General features: G+C 37.7%; 2 protein-coding genes and 1 long non-coding RNA gene across 6 annotated transcripts in view; all 3 read left to right on the top strand.

Annotated features, from left to right (window-relative positions):
* LOC106960543 (uncharacterized) overlaps positions 1 to 14,878 on the top strand; it is a 31,592-nt gene extending 16,714 nt beyond the window's left edge. For 2 of the 4 annotated variants that reach the window (XR_001427590.1, XR_001427589.1), the window contains 2 exons: positions 11,009 to 11,070; positions 13,920 to 14,878. This is a non-coding gene — a long non-coding RNA (uncharacterized LOC106960543). The remainder of the gene's footprint in view (positions 1 to 11,008; positions 11,071 to 13,919) is intronic. The other 2 variants (XR_001427588.1, XR_001427586.1) reach the window with 1 other exon arrangement.
* A 454-nt stretch (positions 14,879 to 15,332) lies between these two features.
* LOC106960539 (origin recognition complex subunit 4-like) lies at positions 15,333 to 18,904 on the top strand. Its single transcript, XM_015053685.1, has 2 exons — positions 15,333 to 15,900; positions 17,434 to 18,904. The coding sequence occupies exon 2, from the start codon at positions 17,474 to 17,476 to the stop codon at positions 18,671 to 18,673; it is 1,200 nt and encodes a 399-aa protein (XP_014909171.1). The 5' UTR covers positions 15,333 to 15,900; positions 17,434 to 17,473; the 3' UTR covers positions 18,674 to 18,904.
* A 4,367-nt stretch (positions 18,905 to 23,271) lies between these two features.
* tmem79a (transmembrane protein 79a) overlaps positions 23,272 to 25,183 on the top strand; it is a 10,740-nt gene continuing 8,828 nt past the window's right edge. Inside the window, exons 1-2 of the mRNA XM_015053684.1 lie at positions 23,272 to 23,459; positions 24,170 to 24,973. Coding sequence (XP_014909170.1) covers positions 24,301 to 24,973 — 673 coding nt within the window. The 5' untranslated portion in view covers positions 23,272 to 23,459; positions 24,170 to 24,300. The remainder of the gene's footprint in view (positions 23,460 to 24,169; positions 24,974 to 25,183) is intronic.

The following is a 25,183-nucleotide window of genomic DNA, read 5'->3' as shown; positions in this document are numbered from 1 at the left end:
TTTTCTTACCGAGAATTTATTACGTGTCTGTTGTAATAGAAGCTCTTCTGGGTATGTGGATGGATGGAGGGATGAAGAGAGAAATATAAGTGAAATTAAGGTGAGCTGCTGTGCTAAAAATATGAGCCTGTGGATAGACAGAATAAAGGATGAAGCTGATATTTTTAGAAAGCACATCTAAAGGAGGAATCTTCCATCACCAAAGCTCACCGTAGCATTTGAACATTATACCCGCTCTAAATGTTTGCGAGAGCGCGCTGGAGATCATGGAAGAAGATTTAGATGCTCCTCTCTCATCCCAATCAAAAATGAAAAATCGGATCGGCCTTGTGTGGGAACGGTTCTGACCTGAGATCCCCACTGGTGCTAATGCATCTCTTCAGTAAAAATGGTGTTTGGTGCAAGGCCAGGATAATTATTCACAAACCATAAATTATTAGCTCTCTTAATTTGATTCTATAGTGTGATTTATCACAAACCCCTCCTTTTTTTTTTTTTTTTTTTTGCTCTCATAGTACCTTATTTACAAAGCCAGAAATCGTTGCCATGGGAACACAGCACCAGGCAACCTCAGTGGCTTGGCATGATGCCCAGTGGTTGCTAGGGCAGTGTTGTCAATGGCTATTGGGTTGTGTGGACCTGTGTGTGTGTGTGTGTGTGTGTGTGTGTGTGGGTGTGTTTGTGTGCGTGTGTGTGTTTTCTATGTGAATAGAAGTGAATATTATGTTTTTAAATTACTATGAATGTAAAAATCAGGATTAAATGAATAGATCAAAGCTATTTCATGTTTTTAGGCTTATTTTTATGCATCTGCAATGTCATTTTTATGAGATAATGTGTGGCATTTTAAATAGTTTTTATTGCTGGTTTCGGTTTGTGAGTGTCATTCAAGCCTTTTCTAAATGATTTTGTCTAATGAGGATTCGTGTTATTAGAATTATGAATGTCTCATCTATGAAACAGTAAATTAGTAGAGATGCTTTGATCAATTTTTTATTGGTCAATTGATATCGATATCCAGTTTTCTTTGGAATCTGAACTTGCAAATCCGTTTTTTCTAAACAGGACATAAAATATTAAAATTTTGCTCCATGTTTCTTGATGATAGTTTTGAATCCAACAGAAACTATTCATCAAATAGTATATGTCTAACTTTAATCATATTCTTACAGAAACAACAAAAAAGCTTGTTGATTTGTAAATAGAAATTCTTAGTTTTGATGTGCTTCAGATTTTCTGATCACCAATCAGAGTCGATCAAGGGATATTTGGCCCATTTTGATCTCAAACTGATTGATTAGTTCATCTAAGAATTAGAAAACATTATTAGGTCTGAGAGTCAGTTTTATCTTCCGTAAAATGGAAAGGAAACTTATTCAGTATTCTTTGTTTGATGTTTTTGCATGGAGAAAAAAGAGAATGGAGCTACAACTTAAAAAAATTGTTTTAATTGTAGTCAAATTAAGTTTGTCAAATTTATTTTATTTCTGTTTGTTTAACATAAGTTAATAAACGTAATATATTTACTTGGATAAACTTAATTTGATTGCTTGTAACAAATTAATTTTTTTTAATTGGATCTATTTTATTTTTTAAGTGAACAGTTTGTAATTTTGCTCAGCAGGTCTGTTGTTTTGTCAAAAATAATTGAGTACTTTAATTCTGTGAATACAAGAAGATTTTAACTTAAATTTTCTATCATAAAAAAAACCTTTACAGGATTATTGTAGTACGTTTATATACTCCAACCCATATACTGAAGATTCATGCTTTAATTCAATAGAATTGTCTTTTTTTTTGGTTTCTAAAGTGTAATCCCAAACCTCCTTATTTGACCCAGGAGCCGCTGTTTTTTTGGCCCCGGGGCCACCCAGGCTTCTGGTAACGGAGGCTCCTGTTTAGACATGCCTGGGCACATTGGCACAGAGCTGGCGTTGGCACAACCATGCCGCATGCATGCGTGACCGGACTGCGAATGAGTCGGTGTGAGAGGTTTAAATGGGTAGAAGAGGAATCAAGGGGATGAAGGGAGGAGATTCAAGTGGTGCTTGTCAGAAAAAAAAAAAAAAAAGTTTCAAAAGATTTGGGAACTTTAAGTGTGCGGTGATGAAGGACGAATCAGAGACGTGTAGAGGGCAGAGAGGAGAGTCAAAGAGAGGCAGTAAAGGGTGGGCGGAGGCGGGCTTTTACAATAGCAGGAGGGAGTGGAGAGGTGGGGCTTTTGTTCGAAACGTAGCCAAAAAAATGTTTGTCAAATATGTGAAACTCTCAAACCAATTCAAATGGCGTTGCCTTACGCTGTCACATTTATCTGATTTATCACAAAATATTTTTAAATAAACCAATCAGCTACTGCATCCGGCTGTGTTATGTAATTCAAAGTGACGAGCACATATAACCCTGTCAGCTAATAGAGTGAGTTACCTTATGTGGAATCAGCAATAAGCTGCTTCCACTTCTACATCTGCAGTTGTATTTTGGTGCATTGACCAAGCTGAATAGAAGGCCTTGCAGCTCAGCTGTGCAGCAGCCATCAAATAATCCATGAGTCCTTGAGGCACACAGCAGCAGTGTCAAAACACATCCATTGACGGCTAATAACAGCCAATTTGCTGCTTTCGCTGGAGATCACCTCGGCGAGATGTCGAATGTGTGGGTGAACCCCATTATTTATGGAACATAATAAGAGAGATTGACTATATGGTGCCGTTGCTCCAAGCTGCCATCCAATTATTTGGTCATTAAATTCTATTTGATACGTTGAAAACTAATGTAGAACAAGGCAATTTTAGCAGCACTCTGAAAATACCTTGTTTAACAGCACAAACCAGCAGCCTCCTTTCACTGCAAGGCGCTGTCATCATGACACCATGCAGGGAATCTGATGAAAGTATAGATGCATAGATACACACTTTGTTTGCCAAATTGATCTAATTTAACAGGCTGCAAATTTAAAAATCTACTTGGTCATTATTTGACTTGTTGCTGTGCTCACATTGTCTGTGGTGTTTAGCTGATAGCTGTAATTTCTACAGGTGACATTTTGCATTAGGTAACCTTTGATAATACTCAGAGTTTTGCAGCTGAATTGTTTCAGGGCTGCTGCATAAAACATCTTTCTTTTCACTTAGTAGTCAAAATGGATGAGTAATCTTTCTAATACAGTGCTTGCAAAAGTATTCACATACCTTAAACTTTTTCATATTTTGTCTTATCACAACCACAAGCTTCTGTGAATTTTTTTAAACATTATTTTTATTCTGGACTTTCAGAAGAACCATTCAAACATTTGTTATGCTCTTAATAACAGTAGAGGCGAACTTATATAGTCCAAGATTGCATGGATTTTAATTGCACTTTCAAGTTCGTACACAAATAACATTTAGGTCAGAATCAAATGACCAAACAGTTAAAACATCCAACAAAACAAAAAGGAAATAAAAAAACTCTCAGGCAGGTACAACAGAAATAAATCACATTTTCAAACATCTGACAATTTTCTTTAATCTTATTTATCAGAGTAGCTTCAGTGAATTTTATTGGGATTTTCTGTGATAGACTTTCACTAAGTGGCACATATCAAATTAGAAAAGTATTCCATTCACTTGATATCTCTTAATAAAGTCTATTGCAACTAGTTCCTTCAGATGTCATCTAATTACTATACAGAGTAACCTGTGTGCAGTTTAATCTCAGTTCTCGCATGAGATTAATTATTTAAGCAGCATAGATCCTATGGTATCTCTGGAGCAGCTGCAGAGATTCACAGCTGAGATAGGAGAAAAGGTCAGCAGGACATCTACTAGCCCTGCACAAATCTGGACTTCACAGAAGAAATTGTTGAAAGAGACCTGGAAAATAAATGCTGTTTGCCGTGTACAGGGTTGCTACACACGCTCAGAAAGTCGGAAAATATGGAATTTGCCTGGATAAGTATGGAAAAAGAAAATTGCAAACAGAAAAATATTTGAGTTTCCAGTCATTTCAAATAACATCCTGCATCAATGATTTGTCATGTTAGAGTTTGACTACACATATTTTCCCGCTCATTTGAAAACCGTAAACTTTCTGACCCATTTTCCACTCACAGTTTTAAACTAAACCTGTGGATTACTAGCTAAAAAGTATCAAATGTGTTTCACATGCCAAATAAAACTTTGAAACAACCTTTTTCAAGTTTTAAAAAGGCATTAGTTATAACTGTCTGTGCTTTAAGGATCATGTGTCTTATGCTGTAGAAGAGAACTGATTTAAGTTAGTTCAGATGCAAAAAAACCCACAGTGAAACAGCTCTTTACCATGATCAGAACTTCAGCTTTGTATTTGGGAAACATTTGGAGAAAGGAAATCACAGTGGTGGCAGCATCATGCTGCAGGGATGCCAAAACACTTGAGACTGAGGGAGATACTTATCTTCTGAAGGGACAACAATAATAAGCTCTGCACTGCAAAAATGCAAAATTTTACCAAGTATTTTTAGTCTAGTTTCTAGTGTAAATATCTTAATACACTTTAAATAAGAGAAAATGAACAAACAAGTAACTTTTCAGCATGATACAGGAGCTTGTCTTAAGTCAATAATGTTTTAGTATTGATTGAAAAGTCACTTGTAAGTTAGTTTTGTCTTATTGTAAGTGTACTAAGATATTTGCAGTTGAATCTAGACCAAACATTTTTGGTAAGATTTTGAATTTTTGCAGTGCATCGCTATAGTGGAATGGGCTAAATCAGTAGATGGACTTTAGATCTGCAAAGTTGTCAGAAACATTACCCAGAATACCCAAAGGTGCAAAATACAATGCCACACTTTTCATATTTTAACTTGTAAAATCTAAATTTTCATCCCACCAAACAATTATGCCACATAAAATCCTGCTAAAATCATATGTTTGTAGTATCTAGTTACATTTACGTGAGTAACCTTTCGGCAGAAAAATTGTTTTACTACACTAATGCTTTTTACTTTTACCTCAGTAATATTTTTATAACAAGTAAAATGTCTGGATACTTTAATAGCTGCTTCTTTTTAGTGAGATACTTTCACGAATAAAGAAAAAAATGCATGAAATACAGACACACCTACAGTTTAATCTAAAGTGAGACTTGTTGTTTGTGCCAAGCTTTGTTTTTAATTTTTTTCCACCTGCTGTTCCATTTGGCACTAGAAGTACTTTACTCTGCTTTAGCATACATATTTGCATTACTGACTGTAAGTATTAGGTTCATGGTTTATTTTTTATGATTTGGAAAAGTACTGTCTGAATCGGTTATTTTGTAATCATGTCATCTATTTGAATTTTTTTATTTTTTTTAGTTTTTAGCCATCAGACAACATTTTTGTCTGTCTGATGGCATCATTTATAAATATTAAATCAGATGTTCAGATCAGTAACTCTGGACTTGAAAAGCCTTTTAGCCAGATTTTTTTTTTTTTTACTTAGGGCTGGACAATAAATCAGTAACAAAATATGTCGCGACATGATCAATATCAGTAGCTAATACATCTGATAGAATATTCATTGAACTCCGATTCAAAACCACACCGCTCAATTTCTCACAGCCAGGTAAGCAAAGCTGGTGGAATCAACTGACTACTCACCCTTTTTTTTTACCTAGCAACTCACTCATAAAGCCGCTGCACGTAAACTCGGTGTGAACAAAACCGGATTTGGAGACGGAGAACTGCGTCCTTAACATATCCAGCAGTTATTAGGACACAGCCCTCTGCTGGGTCCTTATGGGAAACCGAGAGCGGCAGAGATACCAGCGGCCTGTAGCCCGGTACGGCTGATATATGTTAGTTTCCAGGAGAGGGGAGGCGGGTTCAAAAAATTTGAAGGTGTGGTTTGTAGTATGGTGTGCTCATAGTCCGGAAAATACGGTAATTGGTCTTAAAAGATTTTTTGAAAACGAATTCATTATCTGCAAATAACGCCATGTTTGAGTGTCTCTGCTGTAGTAGTGACTAGCGGCGTAATTATGTGATTTTATTACCACTAGATGGCAGTAGGAACAGAGCATTTTACATTAAAATAAGAGAATTAGTGATGCATGAATGTTATTACATTCATGCATCACACACCACAGTGTTGTGGCGCTGTTCAGGTGTATTTTTGAAGTGGACATGTTAAGTGCAATTTGAAATAAGAAATGTAAAATATGATGAAAATAAATTTTTGTGTTTATTTGATTCCTATTCAAGACACTTTGATAAGAATGACTATTAATTTAATCTTTGTTTACATTTTTGGTTGGTGGTGTGCCTCGTGATTTTTTCAATTAAAACAATGTACCTTGGCTCAAACTACTGGACTAATTGACGCAGCAGCAGTTTAAAAATTTGCCCACTGTGCCTCATAACTGCTTAAAAATAAAAAAACAACAGCGTGGAGTAAAGACTGAATAAAACAGGAAAGGTTACACCACGAGTTTGGCAGGATTTCAGATATTTAAAACAAAAAGGGAATCAATAATTATCCGTTTTTAAAATCGTGATAGGTTTTTCAGCCAGTTTGTCGAGCCTTATTTTTACTCTTACTGGAGTAATTCCTTAGAAGGCTATTTTTTACTTTTACTTTAGTAAAAATATGTTGAAGTAGTGCTATTATTACTTCAGTACTATTTCTGGGTACTCTTCCCACCTCTGACTAAAATACGTTGCGGTTTGAGATTGTCACAAAATACAGACATGAGCACTTTTGCCACCCGTCTTCAGAAGAAAACGGTTTAAGAGTTTCTATTTAAAATGCATCGGAGAAACTGCAGCAGCACTGCTATTTAGGTAGAGGTCCAACCTGATCAAAAACAATAAAAGGTCACAGTTAAGAGTTGAACCTCTGAGAGGCAGCGAAACAAAGCTGAGCACAGAGCTGAATCAAATCTTTGAGGATAAGGAAGATTCCAGCCGCTCCACTCGCAGAAGTAGGTCATGCAGACGCCTACAGTATGCAACTGCAGGTTAAGTGCTTGTCTTTGTATTCCAGACAGCGAAGGTCTGCTGCGGCCTCTGGAGGGGGAAGGGGTGTCTTTGTTCTGCGTCCTCCCACAAGAGGGAGACAAGTCCACAGAAAACCACAGTGCAGGATGTTTTTGTTTTTTTTGTCTTTTGTCACATTGTTAAACTTCTAGAATTGATGCAGATCACTAGGAAGCATGACATTTTACATATTCTAGAAAACAGATTAAAAAATACAATGATTGATAAGACGATAGAGAGAATCTGGAGGAGGAGGAGAAGAAGATGGAGAGCCGGCAGACTCCAGCGATGACCCTGCTCCGGTGCTCTGCAGTGTGAGGTAGTTGGTTGTATGGTTTCGCATAATAAACAGCCTGGAGATAACTGTACAACCTTCTAGCTTTCCCTGCGGAGTCACCCAGACTTCAGATGGACGCCTTCAGTCTACCCTCCTTTTGATATGGTAAGTATAGAGAGCGGAGAGAGAAAAAGGGCAGAAAGTTATAATATAAATGACTTTTTGCTGAACCCAGAGAGGAATCTGTCTCAATAAGCACAGATTAAAGTAATTCCCGGGTTAAATTTAAACTAAACCTACTGTAAATTTGTTTCCTGACGTCTTTATGCAAAAAAGGAGCATATCTGTTATGCAGACAGTGAAACAGACGAACTGACAGTCTGCGCCACACACATCGCAGCTATTATTAGGTTTCAAATTATTCTAATTCGCTTTCAACTCAGTAATTATATTTGCACAAACACAAACAACAAAACAGTTTCAGTGCTGACTGTAAATTTAATAAATCTAGATTAGGTTTGATTAGCTTTCGAGATCGCGATAATCCAGTTTTCAATACAGACACCTCGCCCTGCAGTGTCTTTGATTAGTTATTTGGTGCAGTCTAACGGGATGAAGAGCCATCTGTCAATAACGGCTTCGTTTCATTAACATCACTCCAGGAGGTAATCTTACGTTTTGTCTGAATTTATCACAGCAGAATGAGACTAAAGTAATAGTAATGTTTTTAGATATTCATTCACTACTTGCTTATTTTTCTTTTTCAAAACCTAAAAATAGAAGTGAAGTGGTGCTTCTGTTTTTAAAATTTCTGCTGTAGATATCTATTAAAAATTACAAGTTTTTCCAAAACGTTGTTTCATTTCTGCTCTTTTGATTGAAACTACTTTTTATTTTTTGCTCAGTAGCTCTTGTCACATTAGCAAATTCTGCTAGATGATGAATCGTTCCAAGAATTTTTTGCGAAAAATGATAATATTGTAATATTGTTACATTATGGTAATGGCAAGAAGTCATTCTCAAAGATCTATTAACAATAAATTCTAATGAACATTTAACTCTGGAACTGAAAGACATTTTAAATATCCAAATAAAACAACAGAAAAAATAAATAAAATTGAAAATTAAGTCTTTGTAACAAAATTGTCCTTCAAAAGAAGGTCTGGTTGAGACCAAAGACTTTTCTCATCCAGTTTTCGGTAGAAAGAGAGAAAAACCCCCCAATAAATCATGCAATTGGAAATGATTGAACTTGTTTTAATTTTTCGTGCGATTGATTTATTACAGCAGGCCTTCTTCTCAACTCTAAGCGAAACCTTAGAGACGTGTTTTGAATCAGAAAACCTAAAAAAAATGAAACAAATGTCTGATTAAACGAGCAGACATTAGTGTCAGTGTCTCCTGAAGCACGAGGCTGAACTTGCCTCCCTGCCTCCGCCTCCTTCCCCTCCCCTGTCCCCCAGTGTGTCTGGCTAGTGGCTCAGACACCCAGTATCCGCATTGCGTTGCAGCGCTCCAGCGAGGAAGGGTGGGAAAAAAAAAAAAAAGCACATATCAGCGATCTCTGCTGAGCACTGCACAAAGAAGCAACTCCCCGGCAGGTTTCCAACTCCAGGGGAAATTCAGCCTCACATCAGACCCACTTTACACCTGCTGTTTCTGAACAGGCAGCCGGATTAATTTGATGTAAATTGTGTGTTTATATTACCCTCCATTATATTCACGCTTATTTTATTTTAAGCTGGGACTTTAAGCTGAGGAATTTGGCATAATTTCTGCCAAATTAAAGCGCGGTGGATGCGTTGTGTGCTGACATAAACTGCAGACTGTTTGTGCTGCTGTGGTCAGAAACGGCTGGGAGGTTAATCACCTTTGGCTTTCATCCTCACACAGCTTTTCGTGTCTCTCTGCTGCCTCTTTCACGCACACACTCCGCTCCCTTTGAGATGCAGGGGATGCAGGAACCAGAATGCAAACCCCCTTCCTGACAAACTCTCTCCTCCAGATGCAGGAGCATCCTATCGCCCAAAGACACACACACACACACACACACACACACTAAGAACGCATGGAGACACATGCCGTCATGTGAATGTCGGTTTTTTTTTTTTTTCTTCTTCTCTTGGCGAGACGGGACGTCACGCCTTGGAGAAAAAAAGTAAAAAGGGGGTTCAGAGAGTGAGCGAGACGGAGGAGAAGGAGGCGGGGACAGGGTGATGGAGGGTGTAAAGGAAGGAGAAAGAGCAATAGCTGGAGATGCTGCATGCTTGCATAAGTAACTCTGTGTGTTTGTGTGTGTTGTATGCAGGTGACACAGATTTATGACAGGAGAGGGTGATGGTTGTTGGGGGTTGGTGGAAGTGTGGGTGCCGTTAGAGCACCAGATAATGGAATCAATGCAACTGTCTGCATGTGTGTGTGTGTGTGTGGGTGTGTGTGTGTGTGTGCGCGCGTGTGTGCGTGCGTGTGTGCGTGTGTGTGTGTACCTGCGCCGTAGGCATCGACTGTTCGGACGCTAATCGCCTGGAGAATTAGTGATGTGACTTGGCAGAGGGAGACAGGCACACACCAGAGCCAGGGACAGCGGCTGAGAGAGAGGGATAGAAGAAGAGACAAAAAAAGGAAAAAGAGAGGAGAGTGAGGGATGGAGGGGTAGTGAGAGGGGGGAAAAAAAGAAGCTTTTTTCCCATTCGCCGCCGCACGCTGCGCTCAGAGAAGACTGTGGAGACGGGGCAGGATAGGTTTTATGAAACGCTTTCTTCCCTAGCAGATGGATAAATGTCGTTTTTCCTGTTTCTCCCATGGATTAATAACTGATCGTAACAGTGTGTTGTGTGCGGACCAGAGTGTAAACGTGTGTCTTTGTGTGTTTTCATGTCAGGAACAGCAGGCAAAAGCAAATGGTGAGTCCAGAATAACTTATTGGGCCGCTTAACAAACTGAGACGATCAGTCCGACTGACCGTGTCCGCCTTCCATCATCCGTCTCCATGTCCATTCTGTCTGATTCAGCGTTTCCACGTGTGAATGTTTCTCTGACGTCCTCCTGTCTTTGTCTCCTGTGCCTGCGAGGACAGCAGAGGAACTCATAAAACTGGGGCAGAGGAGGGCGTCTCAGTGCAGCAGAGACAAAGAGACAACAAAGAGACGCAGCGTAAATTCATAACAGACTGAACGCTACATGTCCCTTCGGACGAGTCGCATGTTTGTCTGCATGTTTTGCGCCCGGACGGAGACGAGCGTCCAGAGCTCGGGACGTGATACAGGTGTCCTCTGGACGAACCGGTGCTATTTGAGCCCCCCATGTGTGTGCCGTGTGTTTTGTCTGCAGAAAATGTTCAGGGCTGAACATCTTTGTCATGGGGGAGTGATTACATAATCCTATGAGATCATAAGGCCTGTAGGAATATAAGAAGGCATCGCTGTCTGGCTGCCGATGAAGCACAGGCGATAATATTTACAAAAAGATACACATTTCATCTTGACTTAATTTACTTTCTTTAATTCCTCCAACTTGCAGATAAAAACTACAGATCTCCATTTGTATCTTCAGCTTACCTCAAACGCTCGAACACGTGTCTGCCAGCAGGGGGCGCTTTCTTTGACTGTTTTACCCCACAGACCTGCACTGAATGAAAGGCGTTGGCTATGCCACTGAAACAGACGATAAAAAGGGATTAAAAATGAAGAAGGTTTGAGTAGATACACTGCCACTGCAACAAACTGAAATTTAACTGAGTGCGTCTGTCTTCGCAGGATGGGATCCGGTCCAGGTTCTGCAGAGCGTCTATGACAAACGGCAACCCAGCTTCTGTGACGTAGGAACTGTTTCTTATTTTAGACCTTCTTTTTCTCATCCTGCATGATGCGGTTAGTATTTAAAGCCTAATAAGTGTGAAAGTTAAGTGTTAAAACTCGAATTTGGTGGGTTGCACCAGTGTGCTTCATTGTCCCTGAGACCCTTAACCTGTGATGATGTAAAAGGTCACAGGTGAGGTCCTTGGGAACAACGTTTCATGCATTTGCTCCAGCAGAATCAAACATTTTAAGTCTTTTTTTCAGAATATATTTTTAAAATGTTGACAGACAACGTGTCAGATGCTGAATCTGTAGGAAACGTTTTCAGTCATCATGGAAACCTGAGACGAAGGACATTTTATTTTGAAGGGGACAGTAGCTTTTGGCTGGCTTTGTGCGCCACGTTTCAATAAGAAGACAGCCAAGGCTTGTGACCCCGATGTTTTCAGCCACGCAGGATTCATTCATTCATATTATTATTATTCTTTAGTAAAGCCACAGCTTTGGAAAAGCCTTATGCTGTTTTTGTTTTGGAGTAAAATAGTAAAACAATGAAAATAAGCTGATGTTCTCCAGAAGGTTTTGAGATAAACTTTGGTTATTGATATATTAATTATCACATTTCCACTTTTTTAAAAACTTTTTATTTATTGCTCTGAAAATTCCTGACTTATTAAAATAAACACACATAAATGCTCTATTTTATTTCCCATTTCCAACAATTCATGTCTTTTTATGTTATTTTATTTCATTAACTTTTTCTGTTAAGTTTTATGCAAGTTTATACCTGTTTGATTATATTTTGATTTGTTTCTCATTTGATTAATGTAGTTTTTAACACTGTTTTAGATTCACTCATAAATAAAATTTAATTTTATGTTTTGTCTTTATTTGGTTGTGGTTAAATTTATTGAACCTAATGTTTGTAAGTCATTGACTCACATTTCCAGACATCAACCTCAAACAGTAAGGTGGAAATAAAAATGTGCTTTGCTTACTTTTATTTTATAGTAATTATTGTGTAGATACACCAATAACTCTGCTGTCAGTGAATTTGGGAAATTCAAATATTTATATCCTTATTTTGACTTTAAACACACGATTAATGCAGCTTTTTATTTTGATACTGCAACAAAAGATGTTGAAATTGATGTGCAAAGATGCTTTACATCCAATTCAACTGAGTTTCTACTTGGAAAGAAAAGAAATCTCCAAAACATCTGGAGTTAAAACTACAGATGCAAACCAAGTTTTTTAACCTTTTCACTCTTTCATAGGGTTGAAAACCACACATCCTTTAACGTACACTTCAGTATTTTACATTACTTTGTGTTGGTTTAGCACATAAACTTACTGATTAGTCTGTGGTAGTTATGAGACAAAATGAGACAAAGTTCAAGGGTAGTGAACATCTTTGCAAGGCATAAAAGCTGAATGATTTGCATCTGGTTTAGTTAACAGTTTCTTTCAAGCAAAACATTTCTGACTCCAAACTCCAAAATTCTTGAGATGCATCTTAAACTTTTTGAGTATTTTTCGAGCAAATGTTTGACTTTTTCAAACTCAAAAATATCCATATTTTTTATGGAAAATGTCCATGTTTTTTCTGGAACTTTTTCAACTTTTCAAACTGTGAAATTATCTGTTTTTCTAGAAAAGTGTGTTTTTCTCATAAATCTTTGACTTTTCAAACTCAGAAATTTTCAAGACTTTTTTAGAAAGTTTCTGCATTTTCTCTTGCAAATCTTCCAAATTTGCAAGAGAAGAAAATTTCAGAAATTTCAGAATTTTTCTTACAACATTCCGAGATTAATCTAAAATTTTCTGACTTTTTTTTCACCAAAATATTCTATTTTTCAAACTTAGAAATTTTCCAATTTTTTTCTAGAAATTTTTTTTAGATTAATGTTAATCTTTCTGTTTTTTCCAGCAATTTTTTTTTTACTTTTTCAAACTCAGAAATATCCATATTTTCTATGGAAAATGTTTGTTTTTTTCTAGAATATTTTTAACTTTTCAAACTCTGAAAGTATGTAGATTAATCTAAAAATTTCTGAATTTTTTCTCACAAATCTTCAACTTTTCAGACTTACCAAAATTTCCAAGTTTTTTCTACAAGGTTTCTGCATTTTCAAATATTTCAGAATTGTTCCTAAAAAAAATTCTGAGATTAATCTAAAATTTTCTGAGGTTTTTTTTTCCACAAAAATTTTCAATTTTTCAAACTCAGAAATTCTCGTGTTTTTTGAAGATTTTTTTAGTTTAATGATTAATAGATTAATGTCAAACTTTCTGTGTTTTTTCTAGCAACATTTTTGACTTTTCAGACTCAGAAATGTTCACTTTTTTAATCTCATAATTTCTGCGTTTCTTGATATACAATTCCTCCTATTTTTCCTCGTCCCCAATGTGCCGCCGTGGAAAACGCCCTGCGTCAGAACCTCCAGGTCGGCTCTGCGGCTCTCGGCCCGACACCCAGCCAGCGCGTCTCGGCGCTCCCTGGCTCTGCGCCTCGTGCGTATTTGTGCATCCCAGGACGGTTGACATTGATTGTGCAGGAGACAGACTGAGACACATTAGTACCCAGCTCGCACTCGCTGCTGAAAAACACATTAACTGGCTGCATTGGGAGCCCTGTCTGGTAACCATGGTAAAGCACACAGGCTGGGAGGAGGCGGCGGGGTGAGACGGGGCAGCGGGTTCAGCGCGCCGTCTCTCAGGGGTTGTCTTTCTCAAACGCTCCTTTCCCTTTCCTCCGGCCACGTCTGTCATTGTCTCTCAGCCTCTCTTGTCTCACACCGACAGCTTCTCTCTCTCTGTTTGTCTCACATATTAACACATTTGCATATTTCTTTTTTCTTTGTCTTAGATTCTTCCTGCTGACCCTGACATTACCTCATTCTCCTCCCCCTTATCCAGCCACCATGTGCAACATAATCTGTCTGCCTCTTGTTGTTTGCCGTCTTTTTCTGGCCTTCTCGTCTCGGCCGACAGGATTCCTCGGTGAAGACGGGAGGGACAAACGTGGGATAAACTCAGCTAAAATTACAAACTGTGTGAAGAGAGATTCAGATTGTGGAAGTTTATGACAACATGCTGAATTCATCCAGTAATTTTAGATTAATAAAGTGTCTACAACAAGCCTGCTGTTGTTATCTAATATTCATGTTGATATTTTGTCCATATTGTGCAGTATTTTTAATCTTTTTCCTGTTTTTACATGTATTTTATATTCTTTGTGTGAGTCTATTTGCAGCCAATAAATATATTTATATTCTATTATACTACAAACTATTATAATTCCTTTTCTTTATGAGACAGGTCACACTAAAATCATAATTTAAGTCAGGTTCTTTAAATTTGGTTCCACTGTAGTCTTCTGAAATCTAGTGTTTTATTATATCTTTATTTCAATTATATTATGAACGTCAACTTATATTTTTATTATTATTTTTGAGAAGACCTGTATTTATGTAACCTTAATTTATATCATACAAACATTGCACTTTTTAAATATTCTTTTAGCATAAGATGTTAAAAGTTGAAATGGTGTAACAGTGAATTAAATTAGGGAACTAAAACAGAGACGTAAAGAGGAGCGGCAAAAGCAAATGAGGTGGATTAGCCACCAGAACATGCTGCTGTGGAATATTTCTACTGCTGAGCTGTTGTCATGTTCTAATACTGTCATACACAACCGACTTCAGTCAGAGGCTTCTTCACATTAACTGCAAGACTGACTGCTGCTGGAGATCCTTCCTGTCTGCAGCATTACCATCAACTCTTTGAATGTATGTTTGGTATAAATAAAGTGTTTTTGAAATTGGATTGTTCATCTATATTTTGTTTGTTTATTTTTGATTTACTAACTGAATTCATTAAAAAACTCAAACAAAAAACAAAAAAGTGGAATTTCACTACGTTATTTGACTCTAAGCAACTTTAAAATCTGGTTGAACTGGTTCAAATGGAAAATAAAATCCTTAAACTGTTTTTTATTGCTGGCATGAAGAAACCAATGTTTACAGACGTCCACTAAATTTTCCGAAGCATTGTGCCAAGTGCTGCATGTTTTAACCAAAAATGATTTATTTTAGTCCATTTAATAATTTAAAAAAAAAAACCTGAAATATCCCTTTAGCAAACTCGGAAGCCAGTTTCAGGTTTTATTTTTCAACAGAACTGTACAAGGTAAGTAGCAGCTTTTTATGGAAAAAGTTTTGATATAACATAATAATTACCTGGTATTGCTATTTATTTATTTTTCTCTCGTTTTGTTTTTCCAATCTATATAGTGTTTCTATTTTATTTTATCTACATAAAGCAGGGTTTAATATGTGCGAATCTTATTCCAATGTTAGAAACAACATTCGAGCACTCGATTAGGAACTAAAAATGCAGAGCTCTTGTTTCCTTCAGAGTCCGCCAGACATGACGGACCACCGGGAATAGCTATCAGAGCTTTTTTGAGAGGGAAACTTCAGACAAGGAAATGTGGCTGTGGGGAAGATGAGACAATAGAACATGTTATTTTACATCGCAGGAATTACCGGATTTAGAGAAACAAATTAATTAGGAACCTTATAAGTATGAAAATGAAATTTGACAAAATTGTTCAGGAAGCAGTGAATATCAGGCTATGTTTGATTTTTTAAAAACTGTAAATTTTAGAGTAGGATATAGTTTTTTTCCCCCCTTTGGTTTATTTTATTTTATGTCAAGTGGTCCACACTCCTTACCATTTGGTGGCGGTAATGCTCACCTAACGTTTTTTGCAAACCGTCAATAAATTTCAAGAAGAAGAAGAAGAAGCCATCACAGCAACAATAAACACGCACTTTCAGTTTACGGTATGTCTCCTGAATTAATATTTACCGAAAAATTAACCTGAAATCTCACAGGGGTGGAGTTTAAGATGAGAAATGCACTGTGGTGTTTGCAGCCTTTGATCGTCTTTATATCTCTATCTACAGCGGTAGATTTATGAAGCTGGCTAATACCTGGAAAATAATCTAGACTGTGGTCAAAGCTTTTATTACGGCTTTAATTTTAAATAAATACTCTGATTAAAAATGCGCCGTGTCTTAAGGGCTCTCTAGCGCATGTTGCATATATTTTTATTTATTATTGTGCATACTGGAAATGAACAGTAAGACAACACTCATTCTGTGTTGTCTGACTGCATTGTATTGATTTAGACCGCCTGTGCATTTTCCCGCCGTTATGAGATTGTAATCCGGGAAATAGACGGAGCCTTTTGAGAAGCAACCAGAACTTGGCTTCCTAGTTAGAGGTACACCTTAAAAGTCCCGTTCTGCCGGTAGAGGGCGCCTTTTACTCGTTCTGATAACTGGAATAAAAGTGAATGCAATAAATTTACTATGCTATTTATAAGATATATATGGAGTACCAGAGGTGCCAAAATTAGATTAGTAAATATTTTTAAAATTTAATTATAAATATATGAATTAAATTTAATTATTTGTCGAAAGCCATTCAAATTTTAATTTATGTAATATCTCAGTATAAGAAATATTAATATTTAATTTAACTTTTATGTGTACTTTTAATATCTTTGATAAAGTTACAAATAAAATGTTTTATTTTCAGAAAAAGACACCAGTGTAAGTTCATTCATAAAATACTTTAAAAACAACAAAAGGTTTTAATTTTTTTAATTTTTTTGTATCTTTATTTATTTCAGTGGAGTTTATTGGACCTTTGCAAACATTGGGTTGAGTCTCTGTGAAAGTGAATTATTTTCATTCCACTTAGATTTTGAATTAATTTTAATTAATACAACTAATACTTAAATATAGAAGAATTAATTTTAACTTAAAAAGATTTAACAATCATGCTATCTAATATATTACTGTAATTAAAAAGTATTAAAACATTTAAATAGATGTGGGTATTTGTCATTTCCAATTGTATTTTCTTTGTTACTTGTAAATAATGTTTTTACTGTAGCGACAGTATTCATTATTTTGAAACAACATAAAAAGACAAAATATTTTGTAATTTAATGATACAATCCTATTAAACAGGAGATTAAAAAAATGGTCTGCAAAATTTTTATACATTTATTAGTACAGTGGTTCACTGGCTCACCAAAAGGTTTTTATTATTTGTGACCCAAACAGACAAATTTTATGTAATTTTAGGCAATAATATAGATATTTTCTTAATTTAAAAAAAGGAATTGAATTCTATATTTGCAATATTAATGAAACTTGTCTGGTTAAATGAAAAATCTGCAGGATGTCATTTTTATCTGATTAGTCATCAGAATAATTTATAGCGTATTCGACTGCTCAAATAATCGGAGCTGAAACAAGCATTAACCAGTTATTGTTTGGATTGTATCTTCTGTCGGTTTACAGGAGTAGACTGACGGAGCAGGTCTGAGCTTCAGGAAGCAGAATGGAAGAGGAAGTGGTAACGGCCAAGACGAAACAAGAAGACCCCGCCAGCAGTGAAGGGGAGGCCGACGTGGTGAATAAAACTCCGGTCAAAAGAGGGAGAGGGAGGCCAAAGAGCTCCAAAAATAAACCGCTTTTTGCAGTAATCCTGATTCAGGATTCAGGTGATTCAAACAACACGCCTCAACCCAAGGAGCCGCGGGAGTCTGGGGAAGAAAACGCAGAGTCCCCGGTTACAGCCCGCAAGGGCAGAGGACGACAGAAAGGGTCCACGAAACAGAAAAACAGCGACAATACAGAACAATCTCCAAAGAAAAGAGGACGACCACAGGGGTCTGGCAAGAAACCCGCCACTGAAGGCTTAGTAAACGGCGGCGCAAGTCCGCGCAAACGAGGGCGCCCAAAAGCCCCCATAAAGCGAAAGTCTGATGTAGACGAAGGCATCTCCGTATCTCCTCGGAAAAGAGGCCGACCGAAAGGCTCTCCCAATAAGAAATCAAGGATTGAGCGGGAGCATAGTGACTGGGATGCGGAAGCGCACACAGCCGAGAAATCACTGAATATGTCAACAAGTCGGCCCAGGAAGCCTGTGGTGAAGTACAGTGGTGGCGTTCCCAAAACCGTCTCAAAGAAATCTCACAGAGGAAGAGGAAGACCGAGGAAGAACTTGGATGACCCCCAGCCGGTGAAGAGAGGAAGAGGCCGACCAAAAGGCTCTACGAAGAATAATCCGTCTCCATTTAAAGCACGTAGGAAGCAGGGAAGACCACGGAAGTACCCTCTGCCTTCTGCAGAGGAGCTGAAGAAGCCCAAAGTGTGGAAACCCCTGGGAAGACCGCTGAAATACCCCCGAGTCGAGGAGGAAGCGTCAACGACGCCTCGTAGAGGCCGCGGTCGGCCGCGCAAGTCCAAGAAAGGTGCTCACTTACGAAAGAGCCTAACGTCTCCTTCCTCCTCGCGCGACGGAACGCCGAGGAAAAGAGGCCGCCCAGCGGCTAACCCGAGCAGAGACGACGGCGTCCCCCGGAAGAAGCGGGGCCGCCCGAAAGGCTCCACCAGAGGAGACGCACAGCTCAACTACTCCAAGGCAGCTAGCGAAGGCGAACAGGAGCAGACGGAGGCGGAGTCGATACGCGGGGAGGAAGCGGGAGAAACTGTCCTGGCTCAGGACGTTAGCTATGACATCAGCGAGCAGGCTTGATGTACGGTCCGGTCTGACCGCTGTAGTCGATGCCGTTGAGTCATAGATCATGTGTTTTAACCTTCTGTCCGTTCGCTAGGCTAGGCATTCAGCAGCGTCTCCATTTTTACTTCTAACGTCGTCATCTCTTTTGTTGTGCTTTTACTATTATTATTATTTTTTTAAAGAAGTTTTTTCTGAGTGAGAATTTGAAGCCAATACAGACAAGTTGTTCTCATAGAGATGCACCGATCTGGATTTTGTCGTCTGAAACTGAAATTCGGTTTTCTTTGTGATCCTGCTTATTCAAATTTTGACAGATTCTGATGCGTTTCACTGCAAAAACACATCAAGTATTTCTGGTCTAGTTTTTAGTGCAAAATCTATAGTAGACTCAAAACAAGACAAAAATAGTAACTTTTCAGCAAGACAGGAGCTTGTTTATGTAAATAATTCATTAATATTGATGAAAATAATATTTCCACTGGCATTTATAAAAAATTGTTTTCAATATTATGAGTGAAACATTATTAAGAAATTATTTACTTAAACCTAGCTTTTACATATTGCTAAAACGTTTTTAAGACTTGTCTTAGTTCAAGTGTATCAGACATAGTTTATTGTCATTCAGTTGTACGTTTAAAAATGTACAAATTGAAAGAAATTTGTTGCAAGGCTCTAATAAATTAGTAATAATAAAAGGTTTAATGTAAATATATATAATAAAAGGTTAAACTAATGTCAGTTTAGTAATCTTATGAGGGATGGAGCTGTTGTGGAATCTGGTTGTTCTGTATTTGAAGCTTTTAGGCAGCAGGAAGAATAAACCACGCTGAGGGTCCTTCATAATCCACCGAGTTCTGGACAGGCAGCGACTGTGAGCGCCGTCAAAGATGGAAGGACGATCGGTCCCGATGACTCAGCTGTCCTCGCCACACGCTGCCAGTCAGAGGTGTTAGATGCTCCAAACCAGACAGAGATGCTGCTGGTCAGTATGCTCTCTATTGTCCCTCTGTAGGAAGCGGTGAGTATGGGAGCAGGAAGGTTTGCTCTTCTCGTCACAATGACAAATTGTCTCAAAAACTATTGCGATAAACGATAATATTGTTTGAAGACCATTTTAAACTGGTGCAATGGAAATGACATGATAATGCATTATGTCATTTTAGCACATCCTGCTAAAAATAAATACATTTTATTTTCAACATTTAACACTGGAACTGATAAACAAAAGCAAAAATAAAATGGACTCTCAGTCTCTGTTAAAAAATGCAACTAAACGCAACATAAAACCAAAGTGGAAATAAAAACTACATTCAACCAAAAGAGTGCAGATTATGAAGTTGACATTCAGGATTAGATGGTTTGCATCACACCAGTCCACCTGATGCTTCGCCCGTTCGTTGTTGTCCCTGATGAGACCCTCCAGTGCTGCGGTTCTGAGCCTGACAGGTCATCAGTGGGCTCAGTACGCAGAGCCAGTGCTGAGGGAGACGACCCCCGAAGCGTTAACATGGTTGTAGTGAAAACTAGAGCAGAAATACTTGGCAGGATTTTGTGTTTTTGCAGCGTTTTGTTTTTATTGGACATATTCATAAAAGAAGAACTTTGATTCAGACTATTTGTCCTGTTTTTTCTCTAAGGATTGTAAAAAAAAAAAAATGTCTGTGCATTCGCATGAAGGAAATACAAGATTATGTCCTTTAAACTTTATCTGAATTGTATTCAGTTCAAAACAAAATGCGTTAAAGTATACGTCGATGGTTGACGCCTTTACAGACTGAAAATGGCGCAACTTCCTGTTTTTGATGCATTTATTTTATTTTTATTTTGTCACTGATCGGAGCTCATTAATGGAAAATCGGGCCGATTCCGATCTCTAGCAGTTTTATCGGTGCACATGATGCATATATTGACTTTTCTTGTCACTTTTTTTGCCTTGTTTTTAGCACAAACCCTCCACGTCCATTAAGAGATGAAACTCAAGACCTTCAACATCCTCCAGAAGGTGGCGCTGGAAGCTGGTCTAGATTTTTCCATTTAGAATCTTGTTTTTATGCCTTGTAAATTGGCCAAAATGTGCTTTTCATTTCTTAAACCTACGGTGGAAAACAGTTTTTAAAAACAAAGTATTGAACAAAAAAGAAAGTGTCAATTTGAGGTATTTTGTTTCTAATGATTTAACGTTAATTTTGGGATGAAGTTCTTTGGTTTTAAGCATTTCAGTTGTTTCTTGTGCTGACGTTGTCCATGACTCCATGTTCTGTTGTTGCCTCAGTGCCAAAGCTTTGAATGTACTTTATTTTTATTGACTTTCTGTTAATTGCATTCCTCCAGCAGTCCAATAAAAACCACATGTCGCTTTCCTGTTGCACCTGGAAGATTTCCTCCTCTTTGTATCTATTAACAGTTTGTTTTGTCTTTTAATGTTAGGCATGTAGCGCTCATTGTTTTTCTTTTTTATTATTCTTTATTTTTAACATTTTTTGGGATCAATTGATGATTTCACCAACATTCATGTGTGTGTTTTGGGGTACTTGTGCGTTGTACGTGATATTGACAACTTTTTAAATCCAAGAGGGAATTAGGCTTCGAGGTGGATTTTGAGATTAATAATTTGTGAGAAAATGTTTGAATTTAAATAAAATGTTCATCTGGCCATTTTATTTTCTGCTGTTTGTTTTTTTAATGTAAATTTTATAAACATTTGAGTAAATAATGGCTACTAGGAGCTCAGGATAATTCTGTGTCGTTAGCGGCTCCACACCCTCAACTCCTGTTTGTGACGTCATTAATGAACAATGCCCCTGAGTCACTGATAAAGATTGTGAGCTAGAACAGATGTATCACTACACAGAGAAAAACGTTTTTGTATTTTCAGATTTTATTCAATGTCAGATTCTCTAAATGTTGCGTTCATTTTGTCCTTCCAGGCTCTCTTCCTCATTTTCTGTCGTCTTTTTCATTCTATGTCCTTTCAGATTTTTTTCTTCCGCGGTCTTCTTTTCTTTCTTGCTTGTCCCTCCTTTTTTTTCTTTCCTGGTTTCATTTCCTGTTAATTATTTCAACATTTTGTCTTTCCTTACTTTTCTTTTTTCCCCAACCTTCTCACTGTGTGCTTCCTCAGCCGGATGGTTTCTAAAACCAGCTTATTGTGTAGAAATGTCCGCTATAAGTAATACATTTAGAAGTTCATGGAAAACTAGAATTAAAGGATTGGTGGTTTTAACTGCCACATTATTGTCTTGTAAAGCTTAAAATTTTATATTTTCTTGTTCTAGATCAGAGATCCGCAATCTTTTCACAAGGGTTAAATTAATACAGAACAAGCTTATATTTTAAATATAACAACAAATGCGGATTTTAACTTTTTGTCAATGCACAGAATGACCCAGCAACCTCTTTTAGATCTGTTTTTCTTGTCATTTAATATAATTTTCCCACATAATTCATTCTTTTTTTTTTTTTTTTTGCAAAACCTATGTGGTATTCCTTATTTTCAAACCCAAAAATGTCAGTTGAATGGTTGTTCTTTAAGAATGCCAACTCATTTCCTGTAGTAGATGTTGATTAAAATGATACATTGTCTCTTTTTCAACAGATAATCCAACATTATTGACTCTGAAGTTTTATTCAGTGGATGACTGGCAGTATCACCTCATGTCCCTCATGTTGTTTCTCCTCCAGCTTATCTGATCGGACTCCAGTTGTGAAATCTTTCCAGTGTCTTCAGTCGGCACTGCGGAGCCCTCAGGGTGGAAACATGGCGGAAAAAAACACACATAGGAGCCGCACATACCTGTTGCTCAATACCTGATGCCGAAAGAAATTCAAACTCAGGTTTACTGAGAAGCACTTAAATGTTTCAGCTTCTAACAAAGTCAAGCGTGAAATATCCAGGAATGTGACTGATATGATATGCAAAGGAATCATAAGTCATACAATCAGTCATTTAGAGCTGACCGGTTCAGTTCAGTTGAACCCAGAGGTGTCTGTCCTCAACCAGCTCCACTTTTTCTCAAAAAAAAAAACTGATTACTCTTAAACTCCTCCCACAAATAGACAACCATCCTCCGGTTACCGTATTTTCTGCACTATAAGGCGCACCTAAAAACCTTCAATTTCCTCAAAAGCCGACGGTGCGCCTTATAATCCGTACTCCGGTGCACCTTATAGTGCAGAAAATATGGTATTTTATATTAAATTATAATGTGATGCCAAACCTTTATTTTGATAGAAATGTAATCATTATATCATGTTTTGACAAAAATGCATTTTTATATTGAGTGAGTTTTATCTTGACCTAAAAGTTTCATATTCTTTAAAAAATAAATGCCATCTATCTTTCTGGTCTTCTTTGTAATGTGTGTTTACAGGGGCGCAACTACATATTATTCAGGTGGATGCAAAAACATAAATAAAAAATAAATAAAATATTATACAAACGGGTTCAAATTATTTTTCTTTCTTTGAAAATGTATTTATTTAGGAATGTTTTATTTATTTATTTATTTATTTATTTATTTATTTATTTATTTATTTATTTATCGAATACTGCGGGATAAATGCGAAAACGTCAGGTAAAGTCGACCGTTACGTTGGACGTGTTTGGGAACCGGCATCTCCGGCGGAGTGATACTTCTCCTACAATGAACAATCTTTGAGACAAACAACTTTCTTCCACCTGCCAGGTAACTTCTGGCATAAACGTTGGATTACAAAACGACATAACTTTCAACAAAATCACAAGGTTAACGAAGTTCTGGAGATGTGGATCGACTAAAACCGGGCTGGTGGAAACGTTCAGGTTTGATATTTTATGTCGTTTAAAGTCGTTACGTAAAACAAACAAGTGTAGCTCAACTAAACAGGTTGAGCTAAACTACATTCCTGCATAGCTAAACAGCGCTAGCTACATTAGAGATCGCATACAAGGTGTAACGTATTACTGCTATAAGTTATTTTAGCTTAAAGTATAATTTCTTTTTTATCTGATTTAAACGAAAACCAACAGTTTTACGTTGAATGGTTAAGACGGAAGAAGTTAAATAGTAAAAGAAATAAAAATAGGTGACGATTTATTGCCTGTACGAAACTGTATGTTTATTTTTGTTATTAGTGTTATTATGTTCAAAAGAGTTAATTTAAAATAACACAATGCCTGTGAGTAACGCTATGATGATTATTTTGACTCCAAATAATTAATCCCTAATTAAAGTAAACATACATTAAGACAAAATTCACTGTGTTGAATTTAGTATAATATTATTCAATAATGGATAATAAATCTGTTTTCCCCCCTTAATTTCTTTATAATTCTGCACAAATCCAGCGACTTTTAGTAGAAATATCCTTTGACTGCCTGTGGAATCAAAGCTGCCCAAACAGAAACCTACTATGTAAACTGGATTGTCCTGTGTGGGGACAGGATCAGCCATGTAGAGCAACACACCCATGATAAACATTGAACTTTGGTTATTAGGATAAGACGGCGTATTGTTGTTCTTGTCTTCACAGGGAAATTTCCAGGATTGCTGTGTCTGAAAATGGCTTCCTTGAGCAAAAGGAGTAGCTGTAAACACTGAGGATCTTTATAATTCAACTGGATATTGGCTAGAAATCAATAAACAAATAAAAATAGTTTCAGAATGGCTGGTCAGGATGGGTTAGTCATGGATTTGAATGATGTGGTGGTTTTTCCACCTGATGGTTCAAATGCAAAACCTAAAGTAGCAGAAGGTGAAAAACAAGAAGACAGTGACACCAGCGCAGAGGAGCTGAAGGAGAGCACAGATGAGGAGGAGGAGGAGGAGGAAGAAGAAGAAGAAGAAATGGCGAAATCTGCTCATTTTGAGCCGTCCACTTTACCCTGGTCTGGAGACAAACACAGGAGGCTGCTGCTGGAGCAGGACGACATCTTAGGGCCCGAGGAGAAGGACTCTGGGTTGAGTCAGGACCTGTCAGAGGAGCGAAGCCAAGCGGACGGAGATGTGAGGAGCATAGCGAAGTGCAGGGAGAGCATGCCAGAGGATGAGAGGTGGAGGGACGACGAGATTGAGCTGCAGAGGAACGACAAAGGAGACGGCTCACTGGCCGATGATGAAGACGAGGGGGACGAGGGGTGGATGTCCGAGAAACCGTCTATGGGTTTCACTCCACATGTCATGATCATGTGTCCCACCACCAAGGAGCTTCCTGAGGAAGAGCGGTACTACAGGGAGGAAGAGGAGGTGGAGGAGGAGGAGAAGCGGGAGCTGAACATGGAGCACAACCCCGATGCACAGTTTTACCACGAGTGGGAAGATCAGGAGGACAAGTACTGTGAGTGAAAAACCCAGTTTATTAGAACCAAATGGAACCGATCAACTTCCAAACACATCCAGAGGAAATGGTCAATACTTAAATTAGTCAGTATCTGTTAAAATCGGCGCTGGGACTCGATTAAAGGTCAAAATAATCAACATTTTCAATTGGGGCCAAAACGATTAATCAGATTAATTGATTACTGAAATAATCGTCAACTAATTTCGT

This window comes from Poecilia latipinna, unplaced genomic scaffold, assembly GCF_001443285.1.
Source record: "Poecilia latipinna isolate Pla-1442-1.1 unplaced genomic scaffold, P_latipinna-1.0 Scaffold1193, whole genome shotgun sequence".
In the NCBI taxonomy this organism is placed as follows: domain Eukaryota; kingdom Metazoa; phylum Chordata; class Actinopteri; order Cyprinodontiformes; family Poeciliidae; genus Poecilia; species Poecilia latipinna.
This window is presented reverse-complemented; position numbering and strand designations above follow the sequence as displayed.

Coding starts and splice junctions, on each gene's coding strand:
- LOC106960539 (XM_015053685.1), top strand. CDS start 17,474: ATGGAAGAGGAAGTGGTAACGGCCAAGACGAAACAAGAAGACCCCGCC.